Source organism: Meyerozyma guilliermondii, genomic scaffold (genome assembly GCF_000149425.1).
Source record: "Meyerozyma guilliermondii ATCC 6260 scaffold_5 genomic scaffold, whole genome shotgun sequence".
Taxonomy (NCBI): Eukaryota; Fungi; Ascomycota; class Pichiomycetes; order Serinales; family Debaryomycetaceae; genus Meyerozyma; species Meyerozyma guilliermondii.
In genome coordinates, this window is record NW_001809796.1 from 510,446 (window position 1) to 527,916 (window position 17,471).

Here is a 17,471-nt window from a genome sequence, read left to right on the forward strand (position 1 = left end):
TCTGATGATTTTTTTGGTTTTGATCTGATTTTGATCTGATTTTGATTCCGCCTACTCCAACAAGTGTTCTGTATCAGAGAGATACTTGAGATGGACGTTGATTTCCTGGCAAAGGTCGTCGTGACTGACAGCAGAAAACGTTTCAAACTTGATGTTGAGCTCACAGAGCAAATGGCGCATATTTTTGTACATGACCATTTCAAAGTCAACGCCGGTTTTCAAGCGCATGGAAGTGCCATAGAGCCGAAACCGCTTGCCGTCCTCGTCGAAAATCTTGTTTTCTGTCTTTAGAATCCAAGGGTCAAGCTTGGGAAAATTGGCGTGGAGAAATAAAAGTTTTGGTTCTTTTTCCTTTACCGAAGTTTTTTGTGCGAGTGCTCTTTTGTAGTCGTCCACTGGATCAAATTGGCCCATTCCGGTACCCACAAATTGTTTGTTATTGTCAATGTATCCCAAGGCATTCAAAAATTTTGCAACCTGGTAAAATGGCTTGTTCAAGGCACATGTTGCAGCCAAAAAAGTTTCCTTGTCGCCTTCGCCATCTGAACCTTGCAGGAAAAGAGGATAAAAATGAGTAGGACCATAAATATTGTAGTAGAGAGCCAAGATTAGTGCTTGCATATGAGACGACTTGCTGATCATCAACTGGCCTGATTCCGATGTGGGGTCAGGTATAGCTCCTTTTCTTTGGTGCAACGGTACTGACTTCAAATCAAGCGGCGAGTTGACAAAAGGAATGTCTTCGTATTTTCCTGCCACTTCGTCGTAACGAGGATGTAGTTGTGTTTGGCTAACTTGGATTCCTGCTATTTGGTAGTAGGCCGGTGAAACTGTGCGTTTCCAGAAATCGGGCCAAACGATGAATCCGTTGTTTGTAAATGGTTTTTCCGTGAACAAATGGTCGGGGTTTCCTACAGGAATGTTGTCACCATCGAGCAACAAGACATTTTCAAAACTCAGTACCATGATTGCCAACGCCTTGTATTGGTAGCCTTTGAACTTGAACTTGGAAACCGCGCTCGTTCCGTCGTCGCTGCTGAGCATATACGGCAAAAAGATACAACGAGCGCCAAGAGCAGGAAAAATATTCATGCACAAGTCGGGTTCGTACTCGTCGAGCTTTGGAATCACGATTTCAATAGGAAGTTTACACCCTGTTTCACGAAGCTGCTTGATCGATAGCATCGCAAGCCAGTTGTACTTTCCACCACCAACGTATACGATTCCATTGCCCAGATATAGCCCTTCAGGAGCGTGGTCTGGGATGTTGGTGACAGCATACAAATGCGACTGTTGCATCGACCGTTGTTCTTCATCGGTCAATTGCAAGAACAGCCCCAAATAATCTTCGCTGAAAACAATATCATCGGCAAGCTCTTCCTCTCGCGTGGTGTACCGAGCATGGTAAATTCTTTCTTCGGTGCGGTACCGATCCAATTGTTCAACTGACGGAGCTCCTTCGGCCAAAACCGAAAAAACCTTATCGTAAAAATCCCGTCCCAAATTCAATCGCTGATGGTTCTCGTCCACCTTGCGGTGCATGCTTTCTATGGTGGAGAGTTTTTCCGCGGTCGAAACGGCGCCAACTCCCATAGCCACTTCCGGAGAAAGGTGCACCTGGCTTCCATCTTTTCCTGGTCTTGTGGCAGCATCCGTACGAAAATACGGGACGGTTTTGTCCTTTGGACGGCTGCTTTTGCGCCAAAGTCGTGAAAAAACATCGTGGACATCATAATCAGAAACAATCACCGACGGGGATCCCGAATCACCTAGTTTGCGCCCAGCCACAAACACCACCAAAACAATCACCACGAGCCATAATACCAACGAGTAACGTTTCTTCTGACGTCGAGGTATTCGCAATGCCATATTTGGTAACAAAATTATTGCATTCCCCAGATCGGCGAATAAATGTGATATTCGTGGTAGTTTTTTAATGGCACCTCCACATGGAACAATCGCCAGTTACATAATCGCAGTTACATAAGCTGCGCGCGACAGGCTATTTTTTTTTAGACCGCGGAAATTTTCAGCGAAGAAGCTGAAGAAAGTGGCCGGTGCAACTTTGATAAGTGAACGTAAAATCGGACTCTGGATCGCACACGCACCGGTTGCGGTTTCTAAAGGTGGTGCTTTGCGGACATTGGGTGTACGGCAGGTGGCGGTAGCCTAGATCGAACCAATATATCTCGTGCGGCTCAAGCAACCACAGCACTGCGAGAGTATGCACGGGCGCGTCTCCCCATCGCTCGTAAAAAAAACCACCGGTAGAGTCCAAGTATTGGAAGAGTTCATCGTAATCCGGGTTGGCAAAGAGCGACACCTCGGCGATTTCGAAATTCGACCAAAAATGGCAGAGGTTGTAGGATTTGTCTGGATTTTGCACGAAATCTAGCAGCTTTCCCTTTCCTTTGATATAGCTCAAGAAATGATTCCAGAGGGTAGGAATGGTATCGCTGTATTCAAACATTGAAATGGCAAATCCGTACCTTTTTCCTGTGGTTCGCATCACATAAAAAGGGTCCTCATTAATGTCGCACAAAAATTCCACATCCGGTTCCACGCGCCAGTAATACCGGTATTGCATCACCAACGGATGCCTGTAAAAAAAACCCAGGTAAAATCGACACATGTGGCGGTACGATTCCGACTCGGCATAAAGTACGTTTTTTGCAGCCAATTGTTCGCGCATGTGCCGTGCATGGTCTAGATCCACCCAGTCGGGATATGACCAATGCAGCTTGGCCACTTTGCCAAAACTAATTCGGCCGCCACGGATAAAACTGGTCACGCTGGTTATAAAATGGCCATCGAATCTTTCATCGTTTAAAAAAACCCAATCATAATTGTATCGATCATTAAACCGGTCCTGCACATTCTGAATGGTTTTCAATATATCGTAAACTTCGTAATTTCTACACAAGACGAGAAACGTTGCATTCTCACGTGTTTTGCCATCAATTGGTTTTTCTACTATGAACGTGATTTCTTCGTCTTTTCGAAAATCGGGATCTAGCGTTTCGTTGATGTTGGCGAGATCATCTATCTTGAAATGTTGGATTTGATTTAATTGGATTTTGGGGTTTTGGAAATAAAGAAGAAGCGGAAGAAACAAAATCAACGCATTTGCCACCAAAGTCCACCGAATCATCGACTGTGTGCATCGCGTTGCTAGAAGATGGCATTTGGATGTGGTGTTTGGCTGTAATGTGTGGATGTGATATTTTGTGGTGGATGCGGCGGTGCGGGGAGCTGCAGGTGTCGGCCACGATGCTGGTGTTTGGAGGCGCAGCGTATCTGGTGTGGGGATGTATCAGCCACCTTGCAGTATGCTAGCCACGTTTCCGGCCTTTTGGTGAATATTGCTCAAGAAGATACAAACCGCAATTGTTTACAAGTTTAGACAACAATCTCCCAAACTTTTCATTAATTTTTTTTGTTTTATTGCATTGGAGATTTTTAGTGGTATCCGCGATTTTCACACAATTTTAACTGATCATCGAACACTGCTCGCAAAAACAACACCTGCAGAGGATTGCATTTTTGAAGCAAACAAGCTATTCAAACGTTTGATGCATAAACCTACCGGAAGTGGTGTAACACAAGTATCCTTGATATGGATGTTGCAGTAAATGACCGGAATGAACGGGATGAAGTTCCTGTTGTCACAGGTCGGAAGGCTGCAAGATCTTTACGATTATTCCGAGGAGATGGCAGCGCCGCATTAGAGACATTAATCGATAATACCGACGATCATACGGAACGATCGCCGATAAAAGACCCATTGCATGCCGATGACTCGGTTGTTGACGTCGATACGCCAACTGTTCCCGAAAATGGACCGAGTGAACTTAATCCGGTATCATCAGCTACATATTTCCCGCATCATACCGAGCGTACCAATATGGCGCGGTCCGGGTCGGTGACGCAACATTTGACTGCCGATTTGGAATTCGACCATTCCGGTGCGTCAATTACCAAGATCCAAAAACGGCCCACCGATTTGACAACAAAACTTGGGAATGTAAGGATCGATGATTTGCGTAAACCGGAGAAAAAAGTTTCGTTTTCCGAGGATCTGAATTCACAGCAACCTTTGGAAACCGAGGTTTTTCCATTAGCGGTAGAATTACGACCTTTCAAAAATAAAGTTGGCGGCCATACAGCAATCTTCCGGTTCTCACGCCGGGCGGTATGCAAGGCACTTGTCAACCGGGAAAATTTGTGGTATGAAACCATCGAGGTTCGACATCCGGAACTTTTAAAGTTTGTCCCGAAATACATCGGCGTTCTCAACGTGCGCTACTCCAGCATTATATCAGAAGATGACAATACTCAACCAGCCTATAAAGAATCCTCGGAAGACGATGATTTGCCCCCGGAAGTTGTTCTCCACGACAATCGTCATATCATTCCGGAACTTTTATGGAAAAAATATTCAAGTTCTGCACCATCACCGACCGCATCTTATTTGGGAGACACACCACCGGTTCTATCCAGCATGTCCGAGCACAACACGCCGCACCACGCTGCAGTGCAAGATGAGGACCCTCGGAATTCCAATGTCGGGTCGACGTCCGTCAACACAGACTTGCAGGTAGAGGTGCTTCTGGAGGTGTTTCAGCCGCGCAGAGCGAGTAACGATCACGACAACATTTTTACTATGGACGACTACGACGAAAAACGGCGCGAATCTACGGTTTCTACAGACGGTCCCAAATTGCGCAAACATACGCGATTCGAGAGGTATTTGTTGCTAGAGGACTTGACGGCAGATATGGCAAAGCCATGTGTTCTCGACTTGAAAATGGGAACCCGTCAATATGGAGTGGAAGCCAGCGCTGAAAAACAACGGCTGCAACGTCTTAAATGCTCGCAAACAACGTCGCGAGACTTGGGTGTGCGGGTGTGCGGACTTCAAGTTTGGAATCGCGCTAGTGAAAAATTCTTTGTGCGCGACAAGTATTTTGGCCGCAAAGTGCGAAAAGGGCCAGATTTTTGTAAAATATTATCCAAATTTTTGTATGATGGTCGACTGATTTATTCAGTAGTGAAACAAATTCCGCACGTGATCGACCAGTTACAGCAACTTTATCGAATTTTCGAAAATCTTGTGGGGTACCGGATGTACGGACTGTCAATTCTTTTGATGTATGACGGTCTACCATCAGACGGTGATAATCCCATCAAGGTTCGAATAATCGATTTTGCCCAGTCGGTGATTGGCGGTGACTTTACGATAAAAACCGCCAATGTACCACCCAAACACCCACTGATGCCAGACAACGGTTACTTACGAGGGCTCCGGTCACTTATTGAGTATTTTGGGATTATCTACAATATTTTAGTGGGGAACCACGTTGCCAGTGTGGCCGAAATGGGCCGGCAGTTGGCGGCAAACCGAACCAAATTGGAGCAGGAGAGCAACCGGTGGATCGCTGCATATGGCGAAGAAGAACCGGTTCAGGAACGCAATGACCCATTTGAGCGCGCATATCCTGACAATGACGACGAGGAGGTGTCAGACTAATAGCAATACACAAGCTTACGTAACAATCGAGCTGGCCCTGCCATGACTCAGGTCGGGCCCGGGCCAGATGCAATGCAAGTGCACTGCAAGTGCAAGCGTAAAGGTTTGCGGTAATTCCGGCTGTTCTGGAGTTCCGTTCCTCTTTTCAGTTCCGTCCTCTTCCTTTCAGTTCCGTGTTCCACTTTCCGCATTCGGTAGTCATTTACTAATTAGGCGGTGCGGCATGTCGACGCAACAATGCCTGCAGGCACCGATCACTTACAACCGAGGAGCGGCGCGGCCCCACAATTACGGAGCCCGTGCCCACATTTACCGTGCCCGCGGCGCACTTGTTACCTAGTTGAGATGCGGTATTTTTACCATTGGGCAGAAAAGCGGCGTGCGCGCACCAACTGTTTATTGACGAAGGGCATGCAGCACAGTCACAGGTGTTGGGAAAATTTTTGCGGCAAAGTGCGCGTACATATATAAAATGAGGGATTTGTAAAGATTTTTTGTTTTCAAAAATTTGTTTTCAACCAGTGGTTTGAAGCTTAAGAGCGTTTAATTTCAAAGTAAATTTATACTTACAAGTGTGGTAATCGGGTGGTTTAGGAGTTCTGCTTCTTGCTACGAGCATTGGAGATTTTGGGGGATTTCATTAGATAATCAGAAGAGCTGTTACAAACAAACAAAAATTCCTACCCATGTCGCTCCTTAGTTTGACGAAGAAGAAGAGTGTATCTTCTGCCTCAAGCTCATCCAGTACAAATAGTACTGGATCCACCTACTGCAAAAACAACGGGTTTGCTAAATTCGATGAAAAAAAGGATTATGTCCGTCGGTGTCATATGAAAAAATGTGACGGTCCTCTGAAGCAACCCACTCCCGTATCTTTCTGTTTGAGAAAGTGATGTACTATGTAAGGGTGAAGACGCCCTAAATGTCTGTGTATAATATGTGGTATAATCGACGCGTGCGGTTTCGAATTTTTAATTCGCATTCGCATTGGAAACCAACATTCTTGTAACTATTCTACAGATGTATGACCAATCGTAAAGTCCCGGTTCCACTGTCGAAACCACGCTGAACTGCTGGTCAGTTTGTTTCCCGGGCTAGAGAGTACGTCTACACTAGGGAGTTTCTCCGGCATAACCGCTCAATGCAAGTGTCCCGGTTTTAGCATAAGAAACGTAAAGTAATTTTGAGAATTTATAGCAGAGTTACCCGGACACACAATATGCAGTAAGTACACTTGTACACCTGTACGCATCTAAAGATGGTCGACGCGACTGTTGACACCAGATGGACCACACCTACTTTGAGAAGCAGCGGGACTTGCTCCTTCAGGAAATCGGGGCGTCGCTCGATTCGGTGGTTTACAACCTTGATGTGTTAAACCGGTCGTTGAACGGGTCGGTTTCGGTCGGAAAGGAATTTGACAATGTGGGCCGACTCTGGCTGCATTTTTACGACGGCGCCAACCAGCTCAAGGAGAAAAATCTGCAGCCTCTGCCATTGCAGCTGAATCTGCCCTCGGATCTGGCACCAAGTCCACTGCATTTGGGGAGCAAGTCATCGGAGTCGGGATCTGCTCCTGCATCCGAGCTGTAGATTCCCCTCGGAGTGCTGCCCCGAAATTCATTCCCCACGCACCTGCAGAAGTGGAGCCACTATCCCCAATGCGGAGTTAGTGCTGCCTATAAATATGAATGGTTTCTCACAATTCTTCAATGAGAGCAATTGTTCTTCATGGTGTTAAAGATTTAAAATTTCACAGCGATTATCCGGAGCCGCAGCTACAATCTCCAACAGATGTCAAGATAAAGGTTGATTATTGCGGTATCTGCGGCTCTGATTTGCACGAATATTTGGATGGGCCAATTTTCTTTAAAAACAAACGAAACGAAATCTCCAATAAGGAAAACATACAATGTATGGGTCATGAAATGTGTGGAGAAATTGTGGAATTGGGCGCCAAGGTGAACCCAGAATACAAAGTTGGCCAGAAAGTGGTGGTGGCGCCAACCGGAACTTGCTTGGATCGACCTCGGTTTCCTGATGCACCCAACGCAAAGAAGCAGCCCTGCAATGCATGTAGTGAAGGATCATATAATGCGTGCGACTATATTGCGTTTACCGGATTGGGATTCGAAGACGGCGGATTTGGCGACTACTGCGTTGTGGGCGACAACCACATTGTGCCGTATCCACCATCGGTGATTCCGGTGGACGTGGCGGCATTGATTGAGCCGCTTGCAGTTGCATGGCATGCAGTGCGCATCGCTAAGCTAAATGAGGGCGAACTGGCGTTGGTGCTTGGCGCGGGACCCATTGGTCTCGTGATGATTCTTGCGTTAAAAGCACACAAGGCCGGAAATATTGTCGTGAGTGAGCCGGCAGAAGCTCGCAGAAAGTTGGCAGAGTCTTTTGGCGTGCAGACTTTTGACCCCACAAATTACGAATCGGTAGACCAGTCGGTTACCGCGCTTAAAAAGTTGACCAATGACGGATTTGGCTTCCACCATTCTTTCGACTGTTCCGGCATTCCGGTCTCGTTCGAGGTTTCTTTGAAGGCATTACGAACCACCGGAGTAGCCACCAACGTTGCCATTTGGCCGGAAAAACCGGTGGATTATTTTCCCATGGAAATCACATTGCATGAAAGAACCATCAATGGATCCATGTGCCATACTCGTGAAGACTTTGTAAACGTTGTCAAGGCATTCGAAGCCAAACTTGTAGACATTGACCAGGTGAGAACTCTAATAACCGGAATTGTGTCGGTTGAAGACGGAATAGAAAAGGGCTTTAACGAGCTTATCAACCACAAGGAGAAACACATCAAGATACTTGTATCACCACGTTATGCTAATTAATGCTGTTATGAAGTTTTCTATGTAGAGGGTCGACGTTACGACTGAGTCCGACTCTGTAGCGTTTATGGGCGGAATTTGTTTGCGAGCACAAGTCGGCTAGCGACCGTTTGGAACGAGAACCGGGGACAGCGGAGCTGGACTCGGTTTTGCGTTCGGAATGCATCGTTATGGGGTGCGTTTCGGGTTGAATTGCGGGTTGAATTGCGGGTTGTGATGCATTTTGTGATGGATTTTGTGGGGTTGTTTTCTGTGGGGTCACTTCCGATTGCGAAGCTTCTCGTTGTGCCGCTTCCCGCTCGTGTTCCGCTTCCTGTGGGAGTGCAGCTTTCTGCATTTTCTGCGTCTCTTTGTGTGCTTTCTTCGTCTCTTTCTGCTGTTTCTGTGTCTTCTTCGTCTCTTTCTGCGTCTGCGTCTGTATACGCGTATCGACCGGTTCTGCCAGACCTGCTGGCTCTATATCTTCCGGTTTTTTTACCGACTCCACACTGAGGATCTCCGGCTCCTCCTCACTGTTCTCCACCGGTGAATCTGTATCCACCGGTTTCCGAGTTAGCAAATTCATCGGATCATCCACCGGGAGCCGTCGCACACCACGCATAGGTAAATAGACGCGCGAAAATTTTCAATATTTCAACCCAATGATTCGATCTATGCATCAGGTACATGCTGTGGGTATCTGCAATTGAGTACCAGGTATGACGTAGACAATGCCCTTTTTCCTTTGCATGCATGGCACATGCATATTGATTGCAAATGTCTTGACACTAATGAGATTTTTTGATAACGGCTAACCAGCACTTCTCAGTACACCAGTACACGATATTTGACTTCTATAAATACGAGGATGAGATTGGGTAGGATATTGATTGAATGGAAGGATTGTGGATCCCCAAAACTTGGGATTGCAGGTAGAATGCATGGGTTCATGCATTTGAATCTTAACTGCATCTAGCAGTTTTTTATCCGAATGCACAATGCTTGCATAATGCACGTTAATTCGTGAGTAGTTTGGGCTGCAAAAGCACCCATGTCGCATTCCGGCCCCCTGTAACCTAAAGGTTTGCCGCAATTCCGGAACTTTATATCTATATTCATCTGGGCCTAATCTCTAGTTCTATAGGGGAAACCAGACATAACTTTTTTCAACCAATTGTTGTTTCTGGCCGCCTCTTAGTGTGACTTACAAAATGTGACATGAAGGGACGAAATTTACCAAAAATTTTCTGCAACCGGTTATCATTTTCGACTGGGTCCAGGCCATCTTAAATGATGGATCAATGAGAGAGTAATGACCTCGCATGTTGGGCCCAATTGGGAAACACCGGAAGTTGAAACTGCGGTAAGGCATTGTTGTAATTTTTCCGTTGGTGATGCCGAAATACGCGGCTGGTACCTGATGTCGATCGATTTTGGATGTACGTATTACATTGCATTTGCGCGTTCTATACTAACTACATTATTATGCACTTGCAATTCAGAGACTTTTCTGGTTGAGCGGGTGTGTTCTGCTTGGCCCGCGTGTCCTTTTCCGATTCTTCTTTCGTAGTCTTGCTTTCCTCAGCAGCGGTACCGGCGCCAGCAGCCTCGGATTTGGTACCGGGGGTGGCCGCAGTCTCAGATTTGGAACCAGATTTAAAAGCAGATTCGGTGGCCGTAGCACCAGAAGCGGGAGTAGTACCGGCGCCCTTCACAAATCGTAACGCAAACTTTCCAAATTGCTCACCTTGTACAATGGCTATATCTTTCTCCAACTTGGATGGTTGTCTCGAACCGTCTCCACCAGCCAATGTGCCGGCACCCCATGCTGAACCACCATGAACCTCATCCATCTTTGTAAGCAATGGAAATGCAGCACCGTACCCTAATGGGATGTAAATCATTCCATGGTGAACCAATTGGGAAAGAAACGTCTTTGCTGTACTTTCTTGACCACCACCGAGACCCCCAGTAGATATAAACATACCAGCTGGTTTCCCATTAAGCGCACCCAGGGCCCACAAGCCACCGGTTCTGTCCCAAAAAGCTCTGAATTGTGCCGGGGTAGTTCCGAATCTAGTTGGAATTCCGAATAAAAACGCATCGTATTCAGTCAAAGTGTCATTTGTGGCAATTGGATGAGTAGCTTTTGCAGGTGCATGCATAAGTGCCAACACTTCGTCACTCAAAGTCTCTGCTACTTGGAAAATATCAACTTTTGAAGCATTTCCACTCTTTTCCACACCCTCTTTGATTGCTTCGGCCATTTGAACCATATGTCCAAAGGTCGAGTAGTATATCACAGCCACCTTCATTATTTGATATGAATTGTTTTCAAGTTTTGGTTGTTACCACAAATTTTTATCTCGGACAAGCAAATGTAAGGTTAGTAAAATGTGACATCCACGCTTACAATTCACATTAGTAAAATGTTACAAAATCTGTAAACGGTGTGAAACCCGCTTACGTAACCGCTCATATTTATAGCGGCGAGGTTGCTGTTTTTGCAACAACCGACGATGGCTCCAAAAGTTGCAATTATCACATACTCGATGTACGGACACATCCACACCATGGCCGAGGCCATCAAGGAGGGTGTGGTTTCCGCTGGCGGTGACGCCACCATTTTCCAAGTTCCTGAAACCTTGAGTGACGAGGTTTTGAAACTTATGCATGCTCCTGCTAAACCAGACTACCCAATTGCTACCATGGACACTTTGACCGAGTACGATGCTTTCTTGTTCGGAATCCCAACCAGATTCGGTAACATGTCTGCTCAAGTCAAGGCATTTTGGGATCAAACTGGTGGTTTGTGGGCCCTGGGAGCTCTCTACGGTAAGCCAGCTGGTATTTTCGTTTCCACTGGAACCCCAGGTGGAGGTCAGGAAGTCACTGCTATGACCGCTCTTACCCCAATTGTGCACCACGGTATGATTTTCGTGCCTTTGGGTTACGGTCCAGCTTTCCCATTGCTTACCAATTTGGAAGAAGTTCACGGTGGTTCTCCATGGGGTGCTGGAACTTTAGCCGGAGCTGACGGATCCAGACAACCAACCAAGTTGGAGAAGGAGGTTGCTCACATTCAAGGCAAGACCTTTTACGAGAAGATCTCTAAGCTTCAGTAGAAAATTCTAGATAATATAGATTAAAATTTATGTTTATGAAAAAAGAATGATAAAAATGAGGAAACGGGCTCCTTTTATACAGCCATAATGGCAGCCAAGACGTATTTACTGCGTCTGTTATGGCGCCAACCGGACGCGATTCCAGGATGCGTCGGTGGTTTCCCGCCTAAATGAGATCCGGTCATGCAAACGGCTCACCCTTCCCTGCCAAAATTCCACTTCTAAAGGAACTACCCGCATGCCGCCCCACTTTGGTGGACACGGAATATTCTCATCTGCAACTCCTTCAAACCGCTTTTCTTGTGTTGCATACAAGTCGTCCAATTGCTGACGTTCATGCAACAGCTGCAGCTGTGGTGACGCCCAGGCACCGATCTTGGACCCTCGGGGCCGGGTTTGAAAGTATCGTTCCGAGGTTTCACGACTTACGGGTTCCATCACCCCTTCAACTCGAACCTGTCTTTCCAATTGTGGCCAGAAAAACGTTAATGCTGCATGCTTGTTGGTTGCATAATCTGCTGCCTTTTTGGAACCGTCCCAATTGGAATACACAATAAATCCGTGGGGGTCAAGTTCCTTAAAAAGAACCACCCTCGACGAGATCCGACCCGAGGGAAGTCTTGCCGTTGAAAATGTACATGCCTCCGGAATAGCACCATCTCCGGATGCTTGCCTTACATCATCGAACCACCGGTGGAATTGCTCAATGGGACTCGCATCCAAATCCGACTCTTCGAGGTGTCCCTTTTTATACTGGTACGTTTTGGGCGCAAAAATGATTGGCGATTCTGTAGATCCGGTCATTTTGCGTATACTACGTAAATTCCGAGTTCCTCGATATATATATCGAATCATAGTGGAGTGATCGGTGCATTGGATGTATTTTATTCTATATCAAATCCGAATGTAAAACCAGTACTGTCAACCACTTTTGTCCATGAGTGGGGGGATTTCCGGGTTTGAGAGGTTTCAAGAAGATGACCTTTTCCCTCACTTATGAGTAACAAACGGAAAAACTCGTAGATGGGCATCGTAGGCATTTCATCGAGTTCTCCACAATCCTCGTCAGCGATTTGATCGATATCCATGGTGGATATTGTAGAACGGAAGGTTCTTAATGCTTCTATATCTTCACCATCATCGTCTTGGTGGGTGTCTAAAAATTTACTGATAGCTTTGTAGACTCGCTTTATCGTAAATCCGGATACTTGATCAGTTCTCTTTTTAAAGAAATCGAGGGTATTTTGTACTTTTGACGAGGGTGCAAAATTCTGCGTCAACGCCACGCTGTCATCGATATTGATTACTGAGTGCCACCATCCGGCCGGAACGTGCATGCATTCTCCCGGGAATGTTACGGCAATTATGCATTCATCGATGGTTGCAGCGTCATTGAAAAATCCTGCCAATACCCATTCGGCAATTCCGACCGGCGACGTCACCTCACTTTCGTCATCATCAGTTCCAACTCCCGGGGGTACGATATGCGGTGGAAGCATCACCCAGAGCTTACGTCCTGATAATGCAGCGTTCCATGCAGAAGTATAATTAGGATCTTTATGGAAAGTGGATCCGGATCTTTGAGGTCCCACGATGAGCCAGGCGTGATCTGGGCGGCAATCGACTTTTTCAAAAACGGAAAACAAGTCATCTTGGAAGACCTGAGGTACTGTATACTCCTGTTTTAACGTTTTCATGGCATCACTTTTGCAGTCAAATAAATAAAGTGGAGATTCGTCGCAGTTGTTCCGAAGATATTCAGCATACAAAGAAAGTGGCCATTGAGCAACTTCTTGACGAAACACCACTTCTGGAAACCGGTTCACAAGGTGCGAAATATCCCAATTGGGCCATCGTCCCGGCTGGCTCACAAGAATAAATGGCTTATTTTGCAATTTTTCATAGTCGTGAGATTCGGAATCTGGAAGCCTCAAAATTGATTTTTCGTTAACAACTTCAGCTGATGACTTTAATGCTTGGTTATGGCGGCTGGTTTCGTCCTTTATAACCTTGGAAAATAACGACGAGTAGTCGATTTGGGAACATTGATACGGCCGATAGAGCAAGTCTGAGCACACCAAAGACCCAGGAAGGGTCACGTTGGCTCGTTTGTCGATTCCCAACACAGAATTTCTCCAAGAACCTCTCCATTTAAAATTTTGCAGCCGATTTTCACCATTTGAAAAACCACCAATTTTGCTGAAATAAAGCCGTCGCCACAATTCCTCGTCATAAGTGTACGCGTACATCACTCTGGACGTGTGTGCGAGGTGCAAAAGGTCTTTTTTATTGGAAATGTGGCCGAGAATCATCATGATGGTTTCGTCGGAAAAGTGTGAAAAATCACCCATTAGCTTGGCTTTCAACTTTTGCTCTTCAGGATCACTAAGGAGCTCGTTTCCCAGAGGCTTGACATTGAGGGGATGCCTAGCACTCACAGAGTGGCTCAGAACATGGTACATGGTGAAGAGAAAGAGAAGCTAAGATAAAATTATTTTCGCGAGAAATGAGAAAAAGTGAGAACTGAAAATGAATGAGATGAAAATCAGAATATGAATTTTAGTAATTTTAGTAGATTTTATATACATGTCACTTGATGTCCCGGCCCTTGGTGTGCTTCTCGTACATCATGGGCTGTTCCCGCTTGGGAATCCACTCCTTTTTCTGGAGCCGTCTTTCATGGTCGCTGACCCGTTTTCCTGGATACAAAATAGCTTCGTCAACCAGATCGAGTTCCGGGTACTTGTTTTCCTCCACGGGAAACTCCTGCTTTCTCTTCATTTTGAGAAAGTCTCGGATCTCGGCAAAGCAATGCATACACATAAAATGGGACCGTTTAAAGTGGCCGCACGCTGGACATCTCACCAAATTGTCCAAATGTTGCACCTGTTTTCCACCCGGGGCATAAAGCTTCTGTCTTGTACGTCTATATGAAGGTTTTTTCTTGGGAACCGCTTTCAAAATCGTTTCGTTTCCAATCATAAATGGCGGGTCGCCGTGGTTGTTTTCCATTTGCCGACGGAGTTCTTCAAGCCGAGGATCCCTGGGCATAGCCATCCAGCCTGCGAGAAGCAGCGGTACCGGTATACGCACCACGGCCTCCAACGACCCCGCAAGGGCCACCAAAGGGGTTCGGGCAAACATGGTGAAAAATTAACGAATAAACCACAAAAGTTCAGTTTCGCGAAAACACCGGTGCACCAATCATTTGTACAAGTACTCGTCAATAGTTCGCAAGAGTTTAAGAACGCGACACAAACATGGACGAAAAGGTAACACAGCCACAAAAGTATGTGGGTTTCGACACCATCACCACGCAAATCGAGAACCGGTTGTTGAAGCGCGGGTTCCTGCTCAATGTGATGGTGGTGGGACGCCTGGGGCTCGGAAAAAGTACGTTGATCAACACGTTGTTTTCACTGAAACTTGTCGATCTGAGCGGTCGTCGCCGGGCGGATTTGCCCGTGGAAAAGACCACGGAAATCAAGGTGTCGTCGCATGTGTTGACGGAGAACAACGTTAGATTGAACATCAACGTGATTGACACGCCGGGATTTGGTGATCAGATCAACAACGACAAGTGCTGGGAACCACTCGTCAAGTATATCAAGGAGCAATACTCGCAGTATTTGCGTAAGGAGCTCACGGCGGAAAGGGAGCGGTATATTCCTGACACGCGGGTTCATTGTGTTCTCTACTTTTTGGCTCCCAATGGTCAACCTTTGCTGCAAACTGATGTTCAAGCTTTGCGGAAACTTAGCGAAATTGCCAACGTGATCCCTGTGATTGCCAAGAGTGATAGCTTGACATTGGAGGAGAGACTGGAGTACAAAAAATTACTCCAAAACGAATTTATTCGCCACAATTTCAACATCTATCCTTACGATTCCGACGACTTGTATGATGACGAAAGGCAGTTGAACGAGGATATCAAGCTGCTCATTCCGTTTGCAGTGGTGGGGTCCGACAAGGAGATTGTGATCAACGGCGAAATGGTTCGTGGTCGCAAAACCAGATGGGGTGCCATCAATGTGGAAGATGTGTCGCAGTGCGAGTTTGTATTTCTACGCGATTTTTTGACGCGAACCCATCTTCAAGATTTGATCGAAACCACGTCGATGGTTCATTACGAGGGGTTCCGGTCGAAGCAGTTGATTGCATTGAAGGAAAACGCCGGCAACCGCCAGTCGACGGCAGAAATGCGGAGCCAACAGAGCAGCGAGAGTATATACCAGCGGGCATAAGAGTACAGGAAGAAATACAAGAAAAGGAAGACGCTATAAGCAATTCGTAAACGTAGAATACCGAACAGGACATCGAACAACAAACAAAGAAATTAAGCTTCGCTTACGCGTGGTGTTTGGATGCAAACCAAGACCCTTTGTTGTCGCACAGATAAGACGATCCCTAATGTCTGCCATTGCAACTCTCTTAACCAACGAATCCTACCTTCCCGGCGCGCTTACGCTTGCCCATACTCTCCGGAGCCTCGGAACGCAGTACCCGGTCGTGGTGCTTCTCGACGAGACGCAGGTATCGGATCGTTCGTTGCAGTTGTTGGAAGCTGCATATGACCGAATCATCCCCATTTCCGATCGTTTGGTGACTTCTCCGGTTGATGACCGGTTAGGACGCCCGGAATTGGCCGTCACGTTCTCGAAACTACTTTTGTGGAACGAATCGTACGACCAAATCTTATATTTGGACACCGACGTACTCCCATTAGCAAATGTGGACCACCTTTTCGACGAGGGTGCGGCGCTCACCCCTCGACAGATTGCAGCTAGTCCCGACTCAGGGTGGCCGGATATTTTTAATTCCGGGGTATTACTTTTCAAACCGGATCCTCAAGTGTATTCTGACCTTGTTGAATTCGCTTCTGGTTCAGATTCCAGTTTTGATGGCGCTGATCAGGGATTGTTGAACGAGTTTTTTGCAGGAAATTGGCACCGACTTCCGTTTTTGTACAATGTTACCCCGACCGAATCTTATCAATATGTGCCTGCTTTTCACCGGTTTTTCAAGGATATCAAGATCTTGCATTACATCGGCCAAATCAAGCCATGGCACAGTAGTACGAACATTGATCATTTCCGGTTTCATCATTTATGGTGGGACCGGTTTTCCGAGTTTTTTGATAAAGAAACAAAAAACCACATTTTAGGCGCCACCGGTGAAGCATCCCGGTTGCAAATCCCCCACTATTCCAACACTTGGGATTCTACCGAATCAGCACCACCGCTGTCTTCGTCTTACGCAGAACCGGCCCCTGCAGGCTCGCTTCCTGCAGTGTTCCCATGGGAACAGCGCCAAACCGCCAACCCCACGAGGGTATTTGACTCGGGCTGGGGACGCGAATCCGAGGGTGAGGTTGCTGCACCTGCAAAATTAGCTAGACCCTCGGCCACCGATAATATTGAGACCTCCATGCAGGCCATGAAGGTCGGAACTGGGAAACCCAGCGGACTTAAGAAGAAGTACGAATTTAGCAGCCGGAACGAGCTGTCGGATTTTAATCCCGAAGAGTCACTTGAGCGCGTGACACAGCTTCCAGCCAAGCTTATGTCGAAATTTAAGAAGTAATAAAAAAAATTGCCGATCCCAGGAATCGAACTTGGGTTTCTTCGGCCACAACGAAGTGTACTAACCACTATACTAGATCGGCGCAAGTTATGGTGTGAACCATGTACACCAACCACGTCATGCCGGCCGCAGGTTGCAGGGGTGGATTATGCTTGATTGGGCGAAATTGAGGCGAGCCTCGGATAATATATCCTGATAATACAGGTGCGTTTGTGGTGGCTTTTTACGGTGGAGACGCACAAAAATATGCAAGTTCCACTGCACGGTAGAAACGGTGCGGCCACGACCCACGTATCATTCGTCGCCCTCGGAATTAAACTTGCAAGCATGGCTGTCAAGTTGCACTGTTTGGCAGACGTATGTGTCATTCCGGTATGTACCCTTTATTGTCGATTCCAT

At 46.6% G+C, this 17,471-nt stretch overlaps 11 protein-coding genes and 1 non-coding gene across 12 annotated transcripts; 5 read left to right on the forward strand and 7 right to left on the reverse strand. All coding sequences in view use genetic code 12, as the record gives it.

Moving 5' to 3' along the window:
- Positions 1-51: 51 nt before the first annotated feature.
- On the reverse strand, positions 52-1,869 carry MNN21 (alpha-1,2-mannosyltransferase MNN2; the record flags this gene model as incomplete). Its single annotated transcript, XM_001483438.1, has 1 exon — positions 52-1,869. The coding sequence occupies one exon, from the start codon at positions 1,867-1,869 to the stop codon at positions 52-54; it is 1,818 nt and encodes a 605-aa protein (XP_001483488.2).
- A 160-nt stretch (positions 1,870-2,029) lies between these two features.
- MNT3 (Mnt3p) lies at positions 2,030-3,151 on the reverse strand (the record flags this gene model as incomplete). The annotated part of the gene is made up of 1 exon (XM_001483439.1): positions 2,030-3,151. One exon carries the CDS (start codon positions 3,149-3,151, stop codon positions 2,030-2,032), a length of 1,122 nt encoding a protein of 373 aa, XP_001483489.2.
- Positions 3,152-3,616: 465 nt separating this feature from the next.
- KCS1 (inositol polyphosphate kinase) lies at positions 3,617-5,530 on the forward strand (the record flags this gene model as incomplete). Its single annotated transcript, XM_001483440.1, has 1 exon — positions 3,617-5,530. The coding sequence occupies one exon, from the start codon at positions 3,617-3,619 to the stop codon at positions 5,528-5,530; it is 1,914 nt and encodes a 637-aa protein (XP_001483490.2).
- A 1,691-nt stretch (positions 5,531-7,221) lies between these two features.
- On the forward strand, positions 7,222-8,388 carry IFE2 (Ife2p; the record flags this gene model as incomplete). Its single annotated transcript, XM_001483441.1, has 1 exon — positions 7,222-8,388. The coding sequence occupies one exon, from the start codon at positions 7,222-7,224 to the stop codon at positions 8,386-8,388; it is 1,167 nt and encodes a 388-aa protein (XP_001483491.2).
- A 1,451-nt stretch (positions 8,389-9,839) lies between these two features.
- PGUG_04221 (uncharacterized protein) lies at positions 9,840-10,679 on the reverse strand (the record flags this gene model as incomplete). The annotated part of the gene is made up of 1 exon (XM_001483442.1): positions 9,840-10,679. The coding sequence occupies one exon, from the start codon at positions 10,677-10,679 to the stop codon at positions 9,840-9,842; it is 840 nt and encodes a 279-aa protein (XP_001483492.2).
- A 204-nt stretch (positions 10,680-10,883) lies between these two features.
- Positions 10,884-11,489, forward strand: PGUG_04222 (uncharacterized protein; the record flags this gene model as incomplete). Its single annotated transcript, XM_001483443.1, has 1 exon — positions 10,884-11,489. One exon carries the CDS (start codon positions 10,884-10,886, stop codon positions 11,487-11,489), a length of 606 nt encoding a protein of 201 aa, XP_001483493.2.
- A 117-nt stretch (positions 11,490-11,606) lies between these two features.
- PDX3 (pyridoxamine-phosphate oxidase) lies at positions 11,607-12,344 on the reverse strand (the record flags this gene model as incomplete). Its single annotated transcript, XM_001483444.1, has 1 exon — positions 11,607-12,344. The coding sequence occupies one exon, from the start codon at positions 12,342-12,344 to the stop codon at positions 11,607-11,609; it is 738 nt and encodes a 245-aa protein (XP_001483494.2).
- Positions 12,345-12,373: 29 nt separating this feature from the next.
- PGUG_04224 (uncharacterized protein) lies at positions 12,374-13,951 on the reverse strand (the record flags this gene model as incomplete). The annotated part of the gene is made up of 1 exon (XM_001483445.1): positions 12,374-13,951. The coding sequence occupies one exon, from the start codon at positions 13,949-13,951 to the stop codon at positions 12,374-12,376; it is 1,578 nt and encodes a 525-aa protein (XP_001483495.2).
- Positions 13,952-14,078: 127 nt separating this feature from the next.
- On the reverse strand, positions 14,079-14,633 carry PGUG_04225 (mitochondrial 54S ribosomal protein bL32m; the record flags this gene model as incomplete). Its single annotated transcript, XM_001483446.1, has 1 exon — positions 14,079-14,633. One exon carries the CDS (start codon positions 14,631-14,633, stop codon positions 14,079-14,081), a length of 555 nt encoding a protein of 184 aa, XP_001483496.2.
- Positions 14,634-14,749: 116 nt separating this feature from the next.
- Positions 14,750-15,733, forward strand: CDC10 (septin; the record flags this gene model as incomplete). Its single annotated transcript, XM_001483447.1, has 1 exon — positions 14,750-15,733. One exon carries the CDS (start codon positions 14,750-14,752, stop codon positions 15,731-15,733), a length of 984 nt encoding a protein of 327 aa, XP_001483497.2.
- A 166-nt stretch (positions 15,734-15,899) lies between these two features.
- On the forward strand, positions 15,900-17,072 carry GLG2 (Glg2p; the record flags this gene model as incomplete). The annotated part of the gene is made up of 1 exon (XM_001483448.1): positions 15,900-17,072. The coding sequence occupies one exon, from the start codon at positions 15,900-15,902 to the stop codon at positions 17,070-17,072; it is 1,173 nt and encodes a 390-aa protein (XP_001483498.2).
- Positions 17,073-17,082: 10 nt separating this feature from the next.
- On the reverse strand, positions 17,083-17,154 carry PGUG_06018. The gene has a single exon. It is a non-coding gene; the product is annotated as a tRNA-His (tRNA).
- Positions 17,155-17,471: the final 317 nt, after the last annotated feature.